Source organism: Bactrocera latifrons, unplaced genomic scaffold, assembly GCF_001853355.1.
Source record: "Bactrocera latifrons isolate USDA-ARS-PBARC rearing strain unplaced genomic scaffold, ASM185335v1 scaffold_74, whole genome shotgun sequence".
Taxonomy (NCBI): Eukaryota; Metazoa; Arthropoda; class Insecta; order Diptera; family Tephritidae; genus Bactrocera; species Bactrocera latifrons.
In genome coordinates, this window is record NW_017537423.1 from 370633 (window position 1) to 389959 (window position 19327).

General features: G+C 36.1%; 6 protein-coding genes and 1 pseudogene across 18 annotated transcripts; 4 read left to right on the plus strand and 3 right to left on the minus strand.

Annotated features, from left to right (window-relative positions):
• The window catches only part of LOC108976186, a 3521-nt pseudogene extending 3088 nt beyond the window's left edge, over positions 1-433 (plus strand).
• A 1651-nt stretch (positions 434-2084) lies between these two features.
• On the plus strand, positions 2085-10181 carry LOC108976283 (apoptosis-inducing factor 3-like). 11 transcript variants are annotated; one of them, XM_018945267.1, is made up of 5 exons: positions 2085-2674; positions 5075-5212; positions 5322-5497; positions 8171-9078; positions 9192-10181. In XM_018945267.1, coding segments are annotated over exons 1-5 (1983 nt in total). In that variant the 5' UTR covers positions 2085-2672; the 3' UTR covers positions 9951-10181. The 11 variants fall into 11 exon arrangements, with proteins under 11 accessions (XP_018800812.1, XP_018800813.1, XP_018800814.1 ...); XM_018945268.1 differs by lacking the exon at positions 2085-2674 and adding an exon at positions 3446-3510; XM_018945269.1 differs by lacking the exon at positions 2085-2674 and adding an exon at positions 3461-3687 and having other exon boundaries at positions 5075-5258.
• A 654-nt stretch (positions 10182-10835) lies between these two features.
• On the plus strand, positions 10836-13646 carry LOC108976262 (vacuolar protein sorting-associated protein 26). The gene is made up of 2 exons (XM_018945234.1): positions 10836-11191; positions 11610-13646. Exons 1-2 carry the CDS (start codon positions 11045-11047, stop codon positions 12951-12953), a joined length of 1491 nt encoding a protein of 496 aa, XP_018800779.1. The 5' UTR covers positions 10836-11044; the 3' UTR covers positions 12954-13646.
• LOC108976265 (ribosomal protein 63, mitochondrial) lies at positions 13475-14096 on the minus strand. 2 transcript variants are annotated; one of them, XM_018945237.1, is made up of 2 exons: positions 13846-14096; positions 13475-13792 (listed from the first exon to the last, which is right to left on the minus strand). In XM_018945237.1, the coding sequence occupies exons 1-2, from the start codon at positions 14011-14013 to the stop codon at positions 13643-13645; spliced, it is 318 nt and encodes a 105-aa protein (XP_018800782.1). In that variant the 5' UTR covers positions 14014-14096; the 3' UTR covers positions 13475-13642. The 2 variants fall into 2 exon arrangements, with proteins under 2 accessions (XP_018800782.1, XP_018800781.1); XM_018945236.1 differs by having other exon boundaries at positions 13843-14090.
• Positions 14097-14163: 67 nt separating this feature from the next.
• LOC108976263 (required for meiotic nuclear division protein 1 homolog) lies at positions 14164-15597 on the minus strand. Its single transcript, XM_018945235.1, has one exon. It carries the CDS (start codon positions 15503-15505, stop codon positions 14261-14263), a length of 1245 nt encoding a protein of 414 aa, XP_018800780.1. The 5' UTR covers positions 15506-15597; the 3' UTR covers positions 14164-14260.
• Positions 15598-15752: 155 nt separating this feature from the next.
• LOC108976261 (lariat debranching enzyme) lies at positions 15753-17659 on the plus strand. The gene is made up of 2 exons (XM_018945233.1): positions 15753-16087; positions 16144-17659. The coding sequence occupies exons 1-2, from the start codon at positions 15891-15893 to the stop codon at positions 17606-17608; spliced, it is 1662 nt and encodes a 553-aa protein (XP_018800778.1). The 5' UTR covers positions 15753-15890; the 3' UTR covers positions 17609-17659.
• A 76-nt stretch (positions 17660-17735) lies between these two features.
• Positions 17736-18855, minus strand: LOC108976266 (NAD-dependent protein deacylase Sirt4). 2 transcript variants are annotated; one of them, XM_018945240.1, is made up of 2 exons: positions 18596-18855; positions 17736-18523 (listed from the first exon to the last, which is right to left on the minus strand). In XM_018945240.1, exons 1-2 carry the CDS (start codon positions 18771-18773, stop codon positions 17781-17783), a joined length of 921 nt encoding a protein of 306 aa, XP_018800785.1. In that variant the 5' UTR covers positions 18774-18855; the 3' UTR covers positions 17736-17780. The 2 variants fall into 2 exon arrangements, with proteins under 2 accessions (XP_018800785.1, XP_018800783.1); XM_018945238.1 differs by having other exon boundaries at positions 17736-18538.
• Between the last annotated feature and the right edge of the window lie 472 nt (positions 18856-19327).

Sequence of the window (19327 nt, forward strand, 5' to 3'; positions counted from 1 at the left end):
ACCAGTTTTTGCGAATGCGAATCAACGCGAAAGCGTGAGTCACATACAATTGGCACAATATCATGGACGTGTGGCGGGACTCAATATGGCCGGCACCATTGAGGATCTGCGCACAGTGCCATTCTTCTTTACTATGCTTTTCGGTAAGGGTATACGATATGCTGGACATGGTTCATATACCGACGTGCTGATCAAAGGTGATTTGGAGAACTTCAAGTTCGTTGCTTACTATCTTGATAACTATGGCAATGTGGTAGCAGTTATGTCAATTGGTCACGATCCGGTAGTGGCGCAGTTCGCCGAACTGCTTAGTCAGGGCAAGCGTTTGCATCGCTCACATATCGAGAATGGTGAGGACCACTTGAAGTGGACGCATAAGTTGGAAGAGAAAAAGTCGCGGTAACGCAGTAAATGTGCAACTTTTTCTGCATGATTATAAATAAATAAAAATTAAGTTTTACAAAAAAACAAATAAACTACTGGATCGAAATTTGACGAAATCGGAAAATGTACATATATAGAAAAGTATTTGTTGATTAATTTTTAATTATTTTGGTTCTCCCTGTATAACCTATCGTTAATAGTATTATCCAAATGAACTCATATTGTTTTTACGAAAATTAATTTAATAATTAGAGTAGTAAATACCTACTTCATAAAACATATTAAGTTAAAATTTAATAATATAAAATAAAAATATTCGTAACTTTAATAAATTTTTAGTATAATATCAGGTCTAAATTTTTCCCACATATAACTCCCGAAACACTGACAACACTGTGCCTGTCAAAAGTTATCTAAATTCACAACCAGTCAAACGTAACGTAGTTTAAATTCTTGTATGTGTTGATGCACGCTGATTTCGGTGACTGTTTGGTTGCTTAGCAAGTGCATGGCTTACACCTCTTCGACGCCGCGCTGATGACGCCTGAAATTATTAACGAATAACACGTCTAATTTGCTATGCTGAAGCGATTGCCTGTAAAATATAATGGCGAGCAAACTTAATCATTGTGCCCTGATTGTAAGGAGAACGATCGTCACTGCTGAGCGATGAATACCCAGCCATTGTGCAGTAACTGATCTAAAAGTTAGTGAATCTGAGCCCTGATAAGTATGGAAGACTAGATATAGCGCAAACAGAATCCAATCTTTGCTATGGACGCCACACAAGTGACGTAGAGGTGGTGGCATATCCAATAGTCCGGAAGTGAGTTCATAAAACCACCAATCGACTATTAATTATTTTACAGATTCAGACAGTTTTGACTCACCACCAATGTAATGTGGGAGGATCGCACTGCTGTGGATCAGCCCCATCAAGTCCAAATGAATTTTACCTGACTATTTGTATTTAATTGAGACTCATAAACAACAAATAAGACTTAGCAACAAATACTCTAATCCGCCAACGTGCTTGCATGTGTATAAATAAAGATATAAATATATGCGTAATTGCAGAAAAATTATAAATTTTACTAAATTCCTTTGATATACATATAATAGATTAAAATTTTTGTACTCACCAGTTAAATAAAACCTTTGATGAGTGAAGTGCCGCTGATGACAACAACTCACGCTTATTAACAATTTCATTCTACGAACACATAGTTCATATGACGTTAACACGCTGAAGTGCAAACGATTCATAAATCAACTACTGAATGTATGAAGTACACATTTACTTGCTCAAAATACTCGGATATGCTGTTCCGCTTCCATGAAATAATTTTGATGGTTCTTGAGTACTCAAAAATCCGTGTGCGTTCTTGTTACGTACGTACGAATGCCGTGAGAGCGTTCGTTGGTAAAATATTCTTATACTTTTCTGGAGTTTTGCAAGCAAATTATATTGTATGGAATTGAAACTAATATAAAGTCACACTTTGCTTTTACACATTTGTCAAAACGAAATAAAATAGTAATAATTTGATCTCAAATGAATAAACGCTGCTTTATCAACTTTCCTTACAGCAATGAAATATCCGGTCGAATTTCCCACTGAAATGTGCACGTAGCTGTCAATTCAACGCTTGCTATCAAATTTGCAACTCTGTTACCGCCAATAATCAGCTGTTTGTAAATGCATTTCAAAGTGCAACCAATCACAAAAATATACGAAGAAGACGGTATCTCTAAAAATAATAAAAATTTACGGTTTCCGAATTATTTATTGTGCAATCACATTTCAATTTATCTTTCATTAGTGCTAAACAATGTTTTAATCGCAACCTTGTTAAGTGATCCTTAAAGATTTGTCAGTAAAGTTTTATCAGCAAACGTGACCGAGTTAGCATATGCATTTGTGCGAATGTAGCACAAAAAAAAAATACTTAAAATAAAACGCTAACACATTAACAAAACTATAACTACATATGAGTGTACTAGCGGCTAACAAAATTTGTGTAAAAAATGTTTCGCTTATCAGCAGACGTTTATACATTGATATACAAATTTAACCAACCATCTATTATTCAGTAAGCAATTGGCTGATTGCCGATCTGATATAGCTTTTACGACATCAATTTTGTTTTATATGTGCATATGTATGTATGTACCAAGCGAAACTTATTTGCTAAGGAAATCAAAAGTTACGGTAGAAAGTGAGAGGAAGCAAGGGTAAAAACTGTGCTATTTTCACCGGCTGACATTGTTATACCAATTTTTCGAATATGTAAGTTAAATTAAATATATAATGTATATTCTGATTTCCTTTTCTCCATAATTTACTTATCTGTCGGAACCGCCGATATCGGACCAATATAGTATATATGTAGCTGCCTGACAAACAAACTGAACTATCGAAATCAAGTGTTTGTAAGAAAACTTATTTATTTAACAAGATATCTTTACGAAATTTAAACTGAATCACCGTCAAAGTCAACTGTATAATCTCCGAAGAAATTGTTCAGATCGCACTACCTAAAAGGTCATTGTTTACCTTTTTTATGCTATAAAAAATGCACCTGTGAAGGGTATTATAACATCATTGCAGCCGAAGATAAGCTTTTTTTTGTTTTTCTTTTCCTTCTTATTAATAATAGGGTTTTACCTGAATTCTTAAGCATTTGTATATGAATATTAATTTACTAATGTTCTTTTAATACAATCGCAAACCTTAATGCTATTGAGCCTCCTCGCACGTACATATGTGCATGTGTATGTATGTAATATTTTGGTTCTCGTTTCAACAATCAACGGCACTTTTGCTCTCAACAGAGTTGGCCAAAATAAATGAAATTTCTGTTTGTACTTTTTTAATAAGAACAATAATAGTTTTAATTTCTATTAAATGTTATCAACAAAATAATCTAAGAACTAGTAAAAAATAAAGTGATCAATCAATTTTCCTAACACTATTCATTCTTGTACATACTTATGCTCAATCGCTCCGTTAGTATCGTCGGTACATTCAAGTCAGAGCAACATTAGTACAAATCAGTCAGTTGATCGTGTAAGTTATCAAAGTTCGTTGCTTATTTCTGTTACTTACATTCACTAGTGCTGGATGTAAGTACCTATGTATGTACATTAGCATTGGTATACATGCTCGACAAACACGAGAGCTCGCTTTTTATTAAACAATTCAGTAAAAACGAGAACTTTAATGAAAACGGCAATGAAGTAGTAATAATTTCAAGCAACTGTGTGTATAACGAAGTAATAAACCAAATAACAATCACAGAGGTATTTTGTGAAAAAAATATATTTATATGGTACATATCTCACACTTACTACAAAAGAGTCGCAACTCGAAAAATTACAACTGTTCAGTAGGTGCAAAAAGCAATTCATGTAAAAATTATTTAATAATTAATTTTGAGTGAAATTGTTGTTCATGCTGTAGAATATCTTCTTTAAAGAGCGTATTACTCAATTAATAGAAATAAGAAACAGTGATAAACACAATTATTTCATCGGAAGTGACACATTTCAAATAATACAGCTGACTTAACTTACTTTCTTGCTTTTCCGATAAAAAAAAGCATAATTTTGTAGAATACAGCAGAAAATTGTCAATTTATTTCAACAATAGTATCTAAAAATAGTATTATCAACAAAAGTGCACAAGCGAGGCAAACGATGCGATTAACACAAAAGTAGGTCTAACGGTGATTTTCAAGTTAAGTATGAGAGTGATGACGATACAATTTCTAGGGAAGGTAGATACGTGTTTTACGAATTGATACACCATATTTCAAAGAATTAATTTCAAAAATATTTGAGTTGTGACTCTTTTGCAGTTAGTGTGCGATATGTAGATATACATATGTGTGTGTAATAATAAACAATGGCAAAAATAATAAAAAGTGAATAACAGCCTTCAGGGGAAACCTGTCGGCAACTACATACTGCGCCGCTTGCTTCATGGGTTAGATTTTAAATGAAATATGTATAGAATACACATACTTACTATGTATATATACATACATATGTGTGCCTAACCGCAATGTCGTGCCTAATCATGTTATTATATATTTAATGCAATAATTTATGAGAATTCTGTAAAATAATTTCTATGATGTTTCACATAAATAAGTACGCTAAATTGCCCTTCACAATTTTTGCAAACATTAGACAGACATAAAGTGCCTAATAAAACTCAAAAAGTACTAAAAAATTTTTACTTCGGTTTCATCAACTTTCTACCTGAAATGCTAATCACAAATAACAAATAAGAACTTTATTTTGATCGTTCAGCTTGTATGACAGCTTAATAATATAGTCAACCGATCTGGAAAATGTCTTCAGCTATTGTAGAAAATATTCAGACCCATATCTCAAAAATAGGGCGACTAGTTCGCGTATATAAAGACAGGCAGACGGACAAGGCTGAATCGACCCATATGTATATGTATGTATATATAAATACTATAGGTCATCCGACTTTTCACTCTGGGTATTACCAACTTCGCAGAAAGCTTAATATACCCTGTTCGCTGTATAAATATTTGTAGGGATTAAAGTATGTTTTATCTTCTTAGCACTAATTTCCTCTGTTCTCCTTTCTCTTTATGTTCTCAACTCAACGCAAACCCTTAATATCTGCGGTCTTCTCTCATACGCATGGCAGGAATTCATTAGCACGCCGCTGTGTCAGCATTCTATCGACACAATTATTAGTGCAGCAACAAAAACAACAGAAACTTTTGTCAATCTTTAGAAGTCAGCTAAATAATCACTACAACATAAGGTCAACGTCTAACCGAAGGTTGGTCAGTCAACAGCATACATTTGGTATTTTCGGTTTGATCTGTGTAATATTTCTTTTATTACGATTTTTCTTTTGCATAATTCTCAACATTTTGAACATTCAACAGGTTTTGCCAGTCAACAAACAAACCGCGTAAACAACAACAAGTACATACGTTGTATATAAATCTTAAATCAACAAGTGAAACATCAACAGCTGTTAGAATGGGCTCAGCAAATTGTAAAGAATATTCAACAACCACTTCGAAAGGGATTGAGGTTGCAGCTGCTAAACCGCAGGACGGTGAGTAATAGAAAAATTGACGATTAGTTACCTGGGTGTGGGTGTGTGTAAAACGACTGATTAAATGCAAGTTTAAAGAGTTATTATGCATACTATGTGGTGTATGAATCGAAAATTACGAGTTTCAAAGCGAAAACGATATGGGATATCAAATATTTAACATTGATGTAATTTGGAGCGATAAAATACGGTTCCGTGGAAACGGAGATATGAAATAGTTTGATTAAATATTTTTCACTAGCAATAAAGTATTTCCAATACGTCCAATTTGAACTCGGTGTCGTAATAGTGAAAATTTTGACGTACAACACACCCCTAAACTTAAAACTAAATTTTTCTTTATTGTGTAAATCTCTCTCAATCTTCTCTAAACAAAAAAATTAATAGAGTAATCAATCAATAAATAATTTGTCAACACAATAAGAAAATTTTCATATATTCATTTGGCTATATGCGTGTCAATTAAATCGAAATAGTGCGTGTTTGTGAGTGCAAAACCAAAAAAAAAAAATCGTAAAAACTTCCGAAAGCACACCAAAATAGTAAGGACATAAAGTGGTAAGGTCCTTTTGGTTTTTTTTTGTACCGAAAATATGTACATACATATGTGTGTGCATATAGAAAAATCCATTTATTATAACGAAATTGCGAGTTATTAAGATTGTGTGCCGATAATAGTGCGTTAATATCATTTTAAGACAATTAATATGAACTATGCAGTTAAGTAGTAAATAATGGTTAACACGCTCCTTTCACATTTTGTGACTTCAAAAAGTAAAAGTATTTAATTTGCAGTCCAAACTGGCAAACCTAATGCACAGGAAAACTATAAACAACCGAGAAATTGATGGCCGCTGTCAACTTTCATTCTCCAGCCATTCCGGTAACGGCATTATTCTAATGTCAGTCTGTTGTGAATGTCGCTTGTGTGCATTTGTAGTTAAATAAAAATAAGCAGATTATTACAAAAGCAAGCGAGTCAAGTGAGGTTTACGCTTTATTCCTGGTTTACGCTTTTAAAGCACTTCGAACTAAAAAGTGAAAGAAATCTTAAAATAAACAGTGTACAGTAATATTGGTGTTATTGTACGAAAAGTGTGATATGCTCGTGTTTTTAGTATAATGGTGGTTTCACTTTCTTGAAAGATGTATTTGAAAAAAAATTGTTTTTTAAGCTTTTTGAGCCTTTGTCAATTCAGTTTCAGTTTCACTGAAAAAGGTTACAAGGGTGCATGCATCTAGGCACACATACAGTTGCAGCTATCAAAAGTTTCTTTAAAATCAACCAAATGCACTGGGGCCAAATATTTCTTGTCTGGGTTCTGTAATGTTATAGCACGATTTCGACAATTTTTGGGCATAGGATTACCTTAAGGGCACTACTTGTGAAAAGTTGTACCCCGAAATATTAATTGATGCTTAATTTGTATACTGGAAGTGAAAGAGTTAGATAATATTTAAACGCTTTTATTAGTTACAGACGCGTTATAAAAACAAACACAAAAATGCAAAGAATCGAAGAATAGAAACGTATAACACATCACGATAAAACAATTGTCGAGTTGCCTAATGTTGGTTTTGCTTCTTGGCTAACAAGTACGCGCAATTAATTTTTAATTTTAGGCTTTTTATTTTTGTGTTTCCAAAGTTCGTTTTTTATTTTGTGTTTGCAAAGCAAATGTCGTCCAAGGTTACACAAACGTGAATAGCGGCCGCGTAATGGAAATCGAAATTAGCCGGTTGGCAGGTGTTACGATCAGCCGGTAGGGGCGTATGAGTTATACAAGCGGTCGTCGGCGTTTGTGCAGTGTTGCAAAATGTAGAAATTAAACAAAATTTAATTAAAATGTGCATCAATTTAAAATAGTAAAAAAAAATAAATATATAAATGGAAAAGAAATGTTGAAAATCGCTGAGAAAATATGGAAACATCTACATACATACACATAGCAAACGTAACATTTGAGAACTTCGAACCATTGTAAACAGTTGTTTGACAACAGTTTCTCATTTGTAAATCCAGTGACGTCATCGTTGTAAATATATATGTTAAGTAGGCAAAAATGCACAGTCAGCATTATTTACTAACGAAAAGTGATAGCGACAAGTTGTGCATTATATATAGTACATATATACCATAATTTGTTTAATATTTTTAGTGCGCGTTATTCAATTCGAGCTTCAAAAGTGAAATATTAATGCTTTAAAAAATGTCTGGTATGTTCATATATTCCAGGGTTTTCGATTTATATGTGTAATATGTATACGAGTATGTGTGTGTTTTGTACAATTTGTAAACATTAGCCGATAATGAGCGTTTCTTTCACGTTTTTCCATGTGCCACTGTCAATACTTTCAAATTGATTATTGTTGATGTTCAATGGTGTTTACAAGTACCTACATACATATGATTTGCAAAGCATTACTATTTTAGTGTTTTTATATAAGTATATTTATATTCATGTGTATGGTATGCTGCGATTCGTTTGTGATTTTAATATGAAATTTCTTGTATATCCATTATTTTTTTGTTTAGCCGTCAGATACTTAGGATATGTGCTTGTTCGCGTTCTTTTACAGCTCTACATACATATGCATGTATATTGTTATTCATACTACGACTAGGTATCCGCTAAAACAACAATATACTTATTTAAATTTTTTTCCCTTCAGGCACTTATCAGTCTACAACCGAAAACAACATGTCGGAATACACGAGCGCTGTAGAGGTCTGCAATATCGAAGATCTGAAGGATAATGAAATGAAAGCGTTCAACTTCGATGCAGACACTAAAGTGTTGGTGGTAAAGCAGGACGGTGAGATAACAGCGGTTGGTAATAAGTGTCCGCATTATGGCGCACCACTGCATACCGGCGCTTTGGGGCATGGACGCGTACGTTGCCCTTGGCATGGTGCCACTTTCAATACGCGTACCGGCGATATTGAAGATTTTCCGGGCTTGGACGCGTTGCCCTGCTTTATGGTGCGCGTGGAAAACGATGGTAAAGTAAAACTGCGTGCTAAGCGTACCGACTTGGAGAAGAACAAGCGCCTCAAGGATATGGTGAAGCGTGATAAGTCTAACCAGCAATGCGTCGTCGTTATTGGTGGTGGTCCAGCAGCTGCCACGTGCGTGGAGGCCTTGCGCCAAGAGGGCTTTAGCGGACGCATCGTTATGTTGTGTCGTGAACCGTATTTGCCTTATGATCGCATAAAGCTCTCCAAAAGCCTAGGCATACCCATTAATACGTTGGAATATCGCACTGCGGACTTCTATGCACAATACGGCATTGAGACGCTAATTGGTGTAGAGGCGACTAAGGTTGATACCGTGGCGAAAACTGTGCAATGCTCCAATAACGACTCGATCAAATATGATCAACTCTTTATCGCTACCGGTTTGACTCCCAGAAAACCGCATGTACCCGGAGTCGATTTGAAAAACGTCTTCACATTGCGTGATTATCAAGACTCAAAGGCAATAATGGCAGCAATAACACCGGAAACAAATCTGGTCTGCGTGGGTGGAAGCTTCATTGCGATGGAAGTGGCTGCGTCGCTAGTCAACAAAGCAAAATCGGTGAGTAATTAGGACTAGAGCAGTCAAAAGTTCTTTATCAATATGTGTGAGGAATTTAATTATGCGTATATTATTAAGGATTATAGAATTAATTACCGCTCTACTCTCTACAGGTCACTGTGATATTTACTAGTGATTATCCATTTGCCTTATTCGGCGATGCCGTCGGAAAACTTTTCTACGATCTGTATCGTGAGAAAGGCATCATTATGAAAAATCAAAGTCAACTCTCCGAGTTGTACGGTAATGCCGAAGGTTTTGTCAACCAAGTAGAACTAAATAACGGTAACAAATTCGATTGCGATGTCGTCGTTCTGGGTACTGGTTCGATATATAATACTGGTTTCTTGGAAAACTCCGGTATTCACGTTAATCGCAATGGCTCCATTAACACCGATATGCATCTAATGACAAACGTGATTGATGTCTATGCCGGCGGTGACATTGCCAATGCACCAGTTTTTGCGAATGCGAATCAACGCGAAAGCGTGAGTCACATACAATTGGCACAATATCATGGACGTGTGGCGGGACTCAATATGGCCGGCAATATTCAGGATCTGCGCGCAGTGCCATTCTTCTTTTCACTTATTTTCGGTAAGGGAATGCGTTATGCTGGACATGGTCAATTTTCTGACGTGCTGATTAAGGGTGATTTGGAGAACTTCAAGTTCGTTGCTTACTATCTTGATAACTATGGCAATGTGGTGTCAGTTCTGACAATTGGTCACGATCCGGTAGCAGCACAATTTGCCGAGCTGCTTAGCCAAGGAAAGCGTTTGCATCGCTCACATATCGAGAACGGTGAGAATCACTTGAACTGGACGCATTGGTTGGATGAGAAAAAATCGCGGACACCCTGTGAATGCTGAAGGACGTTTGCTGCGTGGGTTTTATTAGAAATAAAAACATACGATTATAATAATACACGTTATTATAAAAATGAAGTATTACAAACAAAAAATAAATTAAATTAAATATTCATTAATTAAATGTACACACGAAAAACGCTCCCAGCTTGATACATATATATACATATTTATATACTATTTTGCGTGTAATACTCAAGATATTGGAAATAATAAACTTGAAATAAATAATAATAGTGAAAATATCCTTGTATTTGCGTGGAACCCCTTGAGCTATGTACATATGTATGTATAAAATACTGTGGAGTTAAATAAGACGACCTATCGGTTAATCTCTCAAACATTAGATCAGAGGTGGTAGAGAAGAAGAGTGAAATAATTTGGGGAATCTTTAATGCTGCTACAGGCACAAAAGCCACAGATGACCACTCGATTATGGTATAGAAAGTTCTGCGAATAAACGTATCAGGAGATGTAGGTATGAAAATGTGACAGTATCCACACCTTGGGCATTTTAGACAACCCATAAGATAATCAGATAGCATGCCAACTGCTTCTCAAACTAATTTAGGTTTCTTCATGAAAAGGGTTCGAAATTTGACGATCGGGATATGTATGTACGTATATAGAAAAGAACATATTTCTTAATTTTTCATTATTTCAGTTCACCCTGTATTACCTATCGTTAATAATATTGCACAGTCGCAAACATATTTGTTTATACGAAAATTTATTTAAAAATTTTAGCGGTTCCTATTTCACAAAAAATATTAAGATAAAATTTAATAATGTAGAATAAAAATATCCATAAAGGTTATAAAATTCTAATACAATATCAGGTTTAAATTTTTCCCACATAAAAAACACCAAACACTGACAACACTTGCTGTCAAAAATTATCTAAATTCACAACTAATCAAACGCAACGAAGTAAGATTTCTCTTCTGCTGTTGATCAAACGCCCAATAATTTTTTGTTTTCCTATTATACGCGTGTGATTTCTTTCTAAAGTTTGCAAAACATTCCAAAGCACAAATCAACAGGGATAACATCGTTATTTGGCCGTGAGTGCAACCTTAAAGCAGCAGACAGCAGCGATGAACTTTCTCGGATTTGGCCAGTCGGCCGAGATCGATATCGTTTTTGACGGTGCGGAAAACAGGAAAACTGCCGAGCTCAAGTTAGAAGATGGAAGAATTGAAAAAATGTTGCTGTACTACGATGGCGAAACGGTGTCGGGCAAGGCATGTGCACTAAACTATAAAGAAAATATTTACAAAAGAATTGTGAGAAGTTATGATGTTAGATAGAAGGGGGCGTGTACGCAATAAGTGATTTGCGGGGCACTTGTGACGATGCAGCACTGACAGTAGCCAACAGCTGAGTTGGCTTCGGCTGTCCGTTTCGTTGCTTTGCTGGGCCACTTGTTTGTTATGACTTCTATTAGAATCCAATTGGAATGGAACAATTGTTTTAACTGGCATAATTTTATCGTGTTAGCCGATGTAACATGTAAATTTTGTTCGTTTAAGATCGTCGTAGTGTTCTTTCATTCTTGTAATAATAGGGGATCATCGTTTGATACAGTTTTTAATTAGATAATTGCAGATATGCTTACTTTTAAGTATGTTATCACTAATAGATAATCTCTCTTGAATGCAGGTGAATGTGACACTGAAGAAACCTGGCAGTAAATTGGAACACCAAGGAATTAAAATTGAATTTATTGGTCAGATCGAGTTGTTTTACGATCGTGGGAATCACAACGAATTCAAATGTATCACCAAAGCGTTAGCACGCCCTGGTGATCTTATACAAAACCACAGTTATCCATTTGATTTTCAAAATGTTGAAAAACAATTTGAAGTTTATGCTGGTTCAAATGTACGTTTGCGTTATTTCTTACGTGCAACTATTGTGCGTCGCATCAGTGATATTACACGTGAAGTCGACATTGCTGTACATACGCTTTGCAGTTATCCCGAATTGAACAGTCCTATTAAAATGGAAGTAGGCATCGAAGATTGCCTACATATTGAGTTTGAATACAATAAGAGTAAATACCATCTGAAAGATACAATAATTGGTAAGATATATTTCTTATTAGTGCGCATAAAAATTAAACACATGGAAATTGCAATTATTAAACGCGAATCAACTGGCACGGGTCCGAATATGTTCACTGAGAATGAGACAATCGCCAAGTACGAAATCATGGATGGTGCACCAGTAAAGGGTGAGAGCATACCAATACGTGTATTTCTTGGTGGTTACAATTTAACGCCCACTATGCGTGATATAAACAAAAAATTCTCGGTAAAGTACTTCCTAAATCTGGTGTTGATGGACACGGAGGATCGTCGATACTTCAAACAACAGGAGATAACACTTTGGCGTAAAGCGGATATACCACGCTACCACAACCAAGGACAGCAACAGCATACTAGTATGGTGCATGCACATCATCCGCAACATGCTTCGGCACATTTAGCTAGTGGTCCTGCTGCACCCACAATGACAAGTGTAGGCAGTAGTACCGTTGGCACTGGCATAGACAGTGATTCAAGCGCTACAGGTGCAGCGCCCGAGTCCAAAATGGGTTTGTTCACACGCGAGAGTCCCAATCAAGAATTCAGCCAACAAGTAGACTCTTTGCCCACATCACCAACAACACCACCGCCAGTAGAGCGCGGCATTGGTGATGGTGCTGCCGCTACTAACGCTTCACCGGTTATGCTTTCCGCTACACCACCACCATTACCACCAGTGTCTGTAACAGCAGCAACAACAACTACAGCGTCACAGCCTGAGGCGGATGATTTTCTTGCAGCCGAAACCCAACCGATACAAACCCTGGCAATGGATGCGGCACCGGACGAAGACGGTATGACTAATGTGTCGCTGGCACCCACCGATATAGATATCGATGTTGCGCCTACGAAATCGGAATCCAGTGGCGTGGGAACGAAGAAGCGAGAAACTGCCACACCGCTAATTGCGGATTGAGAAATATCTGCGCAAGAGGAACAGACAAACAATTAGTGTTGCAAGTGCTTAAAGCCTTCACTTTAAAAGCGAATTGCTAAACAGCAGTGCTATTTTTTGTTGGTTGGCTGTAATCCTAACAATTCTAACAATATTTATAACAAGCTATTTCCTGGGCCTACGATTTAGTTACCATTTTGGCAAGGCACGCATAAAAGCACACAAACTCACAAGCGAAAAAAATATATGTTTTTTGTTATTGTCCTCGTATCACCAATTATAATATACTGCTTACATTAAAATATGCCCTTATACTTATATACACCCTATATTTTCCAATATTATTAATATTAAATCATCATTGTTTTCCCGAATTTCGTTAATATTACTACAGTAAAAACTCTATTTTAAAGCTAAATGAAAAATGTTACGCGTTGCGCAATGTAGTTTATAGTTAAAAACGAAGTATATCTTTGAAGAGAAGCAAAAGAATAAAGAGATATTTGTATCTTATAGAGTATAAGTAAATCGTATATAAAATATATTATGTATTAAACAATTTATTAATAAACAAGGAAAAACAAATTCACGGTGTGCCGAATTAATATAAGAAATAACTTGCCGAAGTCAAGCGGTATTCCATAACGTGGACCATTTATCAGATATTTTTATATTGTTTAATTTAATATAGTAATTTGTAATTCATAATTTTAATCCCAGGCTTCTTTTACTTTCAAATGTGCAAGTCTCTCCTCAATGGTTATGTGTGGTTTCATTTTGGTTAGTGTGCGTCGGTCGTTCCACATTGCCAACTTAGCTTCGGTCTTTCCCAATTCTTTGGCATGACCCGATGATTCCTCCTACGTAAAAACAAAATTATTTTCAAACAAAAAAAATTAATTATACTTACCACCGTTAAGTAAGGGTGTCGCAACCATAACATATTTTGCTCCTGCCTTTCGTAATCGCGACGTAGTGTTTCAATTGCGCGTTTGCTCACCGGTTTTATAAGTCGGCGCTTACCTCGAAAAATGTGTCCAGGCACAGTTTTTTTGAAGAAGTTAATTAAAGTTAATTGCATTTTTATAAGTTTTTCAGATGCTATCACTAGCACGAGCCGAAAATTAAAACAGCTGATTCTACGAACCAATAAACATACTGCACGCTTTTCACTTCACAGAAGTGTGTTCAATTGAGTAAGTTATTGTATTGTGAATGATAAAACGAAAGCTAAAGTTTTAAAAATTTTGTTTTTATTTTATACAAATTTTCTATACTATATTGGCAGATAATTATTTAGAAACTCGAAAAAAATATCACACGGTAAGTCAATGTGCCAAAGCTGTATTCTCTTCACCTTTGTTATAGAAACGGTCCATGTAATGCACAATTTCAAATCCTACTTCTACCATAATCAATATAATAATCATCCATTCCAACCGAGTGTGATGTGCCTCATCCAAATTGTGCGAGATCAGTTCTGCCAATTCCACACAATGATTAATCTTCTCATTCATCACCTTTGTTCGTCGTGAAATACTGAAGTAAGAGCAAACTTGCAAATATAAGGCCTCCAACTCTTCGCGATCCCAGTAGAAGTCTGGGGTATCTAGCAAATCGGATGCCAAATTTATCTCGTGCCTCAATGCGAATAGCTCACCTGTTTTTCGCAATACCTCGGCTCGTGACATTCGTATGCGTCGCCCCCGTTTTAGATCATCGGTGAGATATTCAATGGAATCTATGTAACGGTCGAGCATGGCCTCCCACATACCTAGCTTTATTGAAGTAGCCATTGCATTGGAGAATGTATACTTTTGCAGAAAATTATCACCGTCGGAGGTAAGAAAGAATTTTCCATTATTGAAAAAAGCGCGTGCCACCTCTGTATCTGATGTGGACACCAAATCACCTTCAACATCAATGGCAGATGATGGAATGTACATGTAAGGCATTACTTCGCTTTCGCCACGCACTAACGGACTTAAGTATGGATCCTTTTCGTATGGACGCAAAAATGATAATAGATTATTTGTTTCAAGTTCATTGAAATTCCACAATACTACCGAACCTTCACGAAAGAAAATAATATCACGCGTTTCCTTTCCCACAGGATATTTCGCTGTAGCATAAAGCACATTTTGTTCCACACCCAGATTATCTGTCGAAAAATATTTTTTAACGGTGTACAAATTTTGTTCGTTTAAGCCCTTCATTAGTGCTTCCATATCATATTCTTCGGCAGTCGTAAAAGCCGATACATTGAAAAATCCTTCCGCAGACAGATTTTCGAAACCGTGGTCATCCCATTTTTTGCGTAAGGTACGTTTTTTTAAAACTTGTGCAACCGATGCGCCAACACTGACTTGTTGTGCGACTTTGCGGCAATGTGCCAATGGTGGTGAAAACTTTAGATCGATTTGTTTCAGCTTTGGATCAAATTGCGTCAGAGATTTCTGAGCGGCACGGTATGTGTTACCACTGCTTATTTGACGATATAAGACGCTTGTTGTCCTCTGTGTTAATGCTGCGCCACCAGCACATCTAGCAAACACGAGACGTGGAAAGTTCATGTTTTCAACAAATTTAAATTTTATTATATTTTATTAATATTTAATTCTCCTAATCTAGCTCTCATATATCTAGCCGCCTTTCCTCGAACAGATGACAAGATTAGTGTTCAATATCAGTTGCGTAAAGAAATTTCGCTAAGCACGTTCAGTTACAGCTTCTGTAAATAAAAGTACCTGCTCAGTGTTCATTGTGAACATTAAAATAAAAGTGTGTAATCTGGCAATAATATATTTATATTTTCTATTGTTCTCTGGAGGAAGGCCCGGTGAAGTGTAAACAATTATTGTTTATATATTTTATGAAAGCAAAAATACGCATAAACATAAATTAATAGTGCTATAAATGTGCCCAACTTTTTACTTGTTTTCTTAAAACGTTGGAAAAATGAAAGTTGCTGTAGAGGGCTGTGCTCATGGCGAGCTGGAAAAGATCTATGAAACCATTCAAAGCATTGAAAATGAAGAGGGCTTTAAAGTTGACTTGTTACTTTGCTGTGGTGATTTTCAGGCTACCCGTAATCTCGAAGATTTGCAGACAATGGCTGTGCCGCAAAAGTACTTGGATATGTGTACCTTTTACAAGTTAGTCGTAACCGTGAAAAATTTGTCACATATCACTTAACTATTCGTATTTTTAGATACTACAGCGGTGAACTAGTGGCGCCTACACTAACAATTTTTATAGGGGGTAATCATGAAGCTTCCAATTATCTACAAGAACTTCCGTACGGTGGTTGGGTAGCGCCTAATATATACTACCTAGGCTATGCGGGAGTTGTGAAAGTTAATGGCGTACGCATAGCAGGCTTGTCAGGTATCTACAAAGGTCATGACTATTTACGTGGACGCTTTGAATATGCGCCTTACACAGACGCCACACGCACCAGTGTTTACCATGTGCGACAGCTGGAAGTGTTTCGTTTAAAACAATTATCTGGTGAAACAGATATATTTATGTCACACGATTGGCCGCGTGGTATATACAATTATGGCAATAAATCTCAATTGGCACGTTTCAAACCACATTTTCGCGATGAAATGGATAGAGGTCAACTGGGAAGTAGACCTTGTGAGGATCTACTAAAAATTTTAAAACCCAAGTACTGGTTCGCCGCACATTTACATTGTAAATTCGCCGCTGTGGTACCACATGATGAAGTGGATGATAACAGTTTAGAAACTGATGCAAGAAATTGCGAAGGAGATTTGAGTCAAAAAGGAGTTGGCGAGAACAAGGACGAAAATATAACTAAATTTTTAGCTTTAGACAAATGTTTGCCCAAACGACGATTCCTGCAATTACTCGACATAGAAACGTCACAATTTTCTGAAGGCGAAATTCGTATGGAATATGATCTTGAGTGGTTAACAATACTTTACTTGACGAATCATTTGACAAATGTTAAAGCATCAAAATACTATCTACCGGGTCCACAAAATGCAGCCAGCACTGAGCGTTATAATTTTACACCCACCGTTGATGAAATGGAACACGTACGCAATAAATTTGCCGCTGACCTGGAGGTGCCAAAAAATTTCACCCGCACTGTTGAAGCATACAACCCTAGTGAAGATAATAATGCACACGTACTGCAACCGAAAGCCCAAATTAACCCACAGTCTCAGCAGTTTTGCGATGCTTTAGGTATTGACGATCCTGTGAGCCTAGCGTTAATAATTGGCGGACACGAACTGAACTACTCGGCTACACTAAATGAAAGCACAGACACAGAGTTCAATGATTCCGCTACATCCTTGCAAACGGAACACTCTAGCTTGAATATGTCAGGTAGCACAGGCGATGCGTTGTCGCCACGGCAGATAAGTCCTTTTAAACGGAAGAGTAGCATGGGTCTAAATTTGCCAAAACCCATAGCTGAAGTGGAAGGCGTGGAAAGTGAGTTAGAAGTGAAAAATTCCGATGAAATTCATATTGATAATAGCTCTGGGGATGAAACAGAAAAGGTGCTTCCATTGGGAGTGGAAACATCAAACGAAGTTGATGAGCAGACGAATATTTTGAGTGCGAAACCACCGATAAAAAAATTTAAAAGACGTAATCAAAGCGTGTACATGAACGAAGATAAAGAGGTCGAGGAGTAAGTCTATTATTTATATATTCTCATTATTTGCTATTTTTTAATTATGTAAAAAAACTTAAAATTGATATTTTAATAAAGAAACTACATAAATTTCGACAGAAATATTATTTATTATATAATGCACTTTATCTATGTTATATACATACATTTTTTTACAGCAAAATAATAAACATTTATTTTTTAAAGTTAAACAACTTTGGTAACACATCACCACATTTAGCAGACAGCTTTAAGTCCGCCAAGTGATCAGCGCGCGTCTCGCCAATATTTACAATTGCAACTGGCAGATTAAGGTCCTTTGTTTGCAGTACCATACGATATCCTGAAAACACAAGCAAACTGGAACCGAGTACTAACAGCCCATCGCTATTGTAAATCATTTTCGCGATCTGCTCCACACGCAACTTTGGCACATTATCTCCAAAGAACACAATCTCGGGTTTCAGATGTCCGCTGCACTCCGGGCATTGTGGTATGCGAAAGTTGGTAACGTACTCGGCTGGTATTTCCACATCGCCATCTGGGCGTATCATATCTGGTGCATCACGAAATTCCGGATTTAAACTGTTTAATATATCCTGAAACTCATGCCGATCGATGCGATATTCGCATGATAAACATTTCACCACATAACCACTACCATGTAATTCGATTACATTCTTGCTGCCAGCCTTCGTGTGCAATCGGTCGACATTCTGCGTTACAACCGATTGTATGCGCCCTTCGCGTTCGAAGCGTGCCACTGCATGATGTGTATGATTGGGCTCTGTAGACGAAAAGCTTGGCCAACCAACAAAATTCCGTGCCCAATAACGTTGACGTACGTTAGCAAAGCGTACAAATTCCATGTGTTGTATGGGTTTATGATTAGTGCGTGCATAAAGTCCTACGCCCTCAGAGCGGTAGTCAGGTATGCCTGTCGGTGTATACACTTATAAGTTGGGTTTTTAGATCAATCAAGCTTTCTGTGCATAATTTTAATGCATACCAGACTCTGTTGATATTCCAGCGCCAGTTAACACAACTATATTGGACTTAGACATCAAAAAATCCTGTAGGCGTTTGATATCCTCCTCCAACACCGGATTATGTTTAGGCACATACTGTTGTTTCACGGACCATTTATTGCTGGATAAATGAAAGCGTAATATTTGACTAAAACGCATGTTATTCTAATTTTTTTTAGATAAAAAGGTTCAATGTACTAGTAGAAAACAAATCACATAACAATAAAAATAAAACGACGTACACATATACTATAAACAAAACGAAAACAGCTGTTTTCACAGTCACAATGATAAAAATAATATTTTGTGTATTTTAGTTACAGAATTGATAAATATTTTTTCCACAATTTGAATAATTTAGTTTACAACAAATAACTATTTTCAACAACATAATGGAAACTTTTACAAAATGGTTTAATAATTTTAACAATATATTAGAAAATAATACGCATTACTTCCTTAATTTATATGTGTTTATGACCACTTGATTTTACATATCTTTACTTAATAAGGAAATAAAGTTAAGTAAGATAATTTTGCTGTAGTTTGTGAATAAATATATCGCAATCCGGAAATAATTAATTGATAAAGCAAGACTAAAATTTTTATAAAAATTTAAATAAATTTTGTACGTGATTTTTTGCAATTGCATTTTGAAGTTTCTGGTAACCTCGTCATCATGTCACTTCATTTTCGTTTTCACGAAACTTTCG

Coding starts and splice junctions, on each gene's coding strand:
- LOC108976283 (XM_018945267.1), top strand. Junction 5,213..5,321: donor AGGTCAACGTCTAACCGAAG/GTTGGTCAGTCA, acceptor AACATTCAACAG/GTTTTGCCAGTCAACAAACA. Junction 5,498..8,170: donor AGCTGCTAAACCGCAGGACG/GTGAGTAATAGA, acceptor TTTTCCCTTCAG/GCACTTATCAGTCTACAACC.
- LOC108976262 (XM_018945234.1), top strand. CDS start 11,045: ATGAACTTTCTCGGATTTGGCCAGTCGGCCGAGATCGATATCGTTTTT. Junction 11,192..11,609: donor GCGAAACGGTGTCGGGCAAG/GCATGTGCACTA, acceptor TCTTGAATGCAG/GTGAATGTGACACTGAAGAA.
- LOC108976265 (XM_018945236.1), bottom strand. CDS start 14,013: ATGCAATTAACTTTAATTAACTTCTTCAAAAAAACTGTGCCTGGACAC. Junction 13,793..13,842: donor GACACCCTTACTTAACGGTG/GTAAGTATAATT, acceptor GTTTTTACGTAG/GAGGAATCATCGGGTCATGC.
- LOC108976263 (XM_018945235.1), bottom strand. CDS start 15,505: ATGAACTTTCCACGTCTCGTGTTTGCTAGATGTGCTGGTGGCGCAGCA.
- LOC108976261 (XM_018945233.1), top strand. CDS start 15,891: ATGAAAGTTGCTGTAGAGGGCTGTGCTCATGGCGAGCTGGAAAAGATC. Junction 16,088..16,143: donor GATATGTGTACCTTTTACAA/GTTAGTCGTAAC, acceptor TCGTATTTTTAG/ATACTACAGCGGTGAACTAG.
- LOC108976266 (XM_018945238.1), bottom strand. CDS start 18,773: ATGCGTTTTAGTCAAATATTACGCTTTCATTTATCCAGCAATAAATGG. Junction 18,539..18,595: donor TGGAATATCAACAGAGTCTG/GTATGCATTAAA, acceptor CCAACTTATAAG/TGTATACACCGACAGGCATA.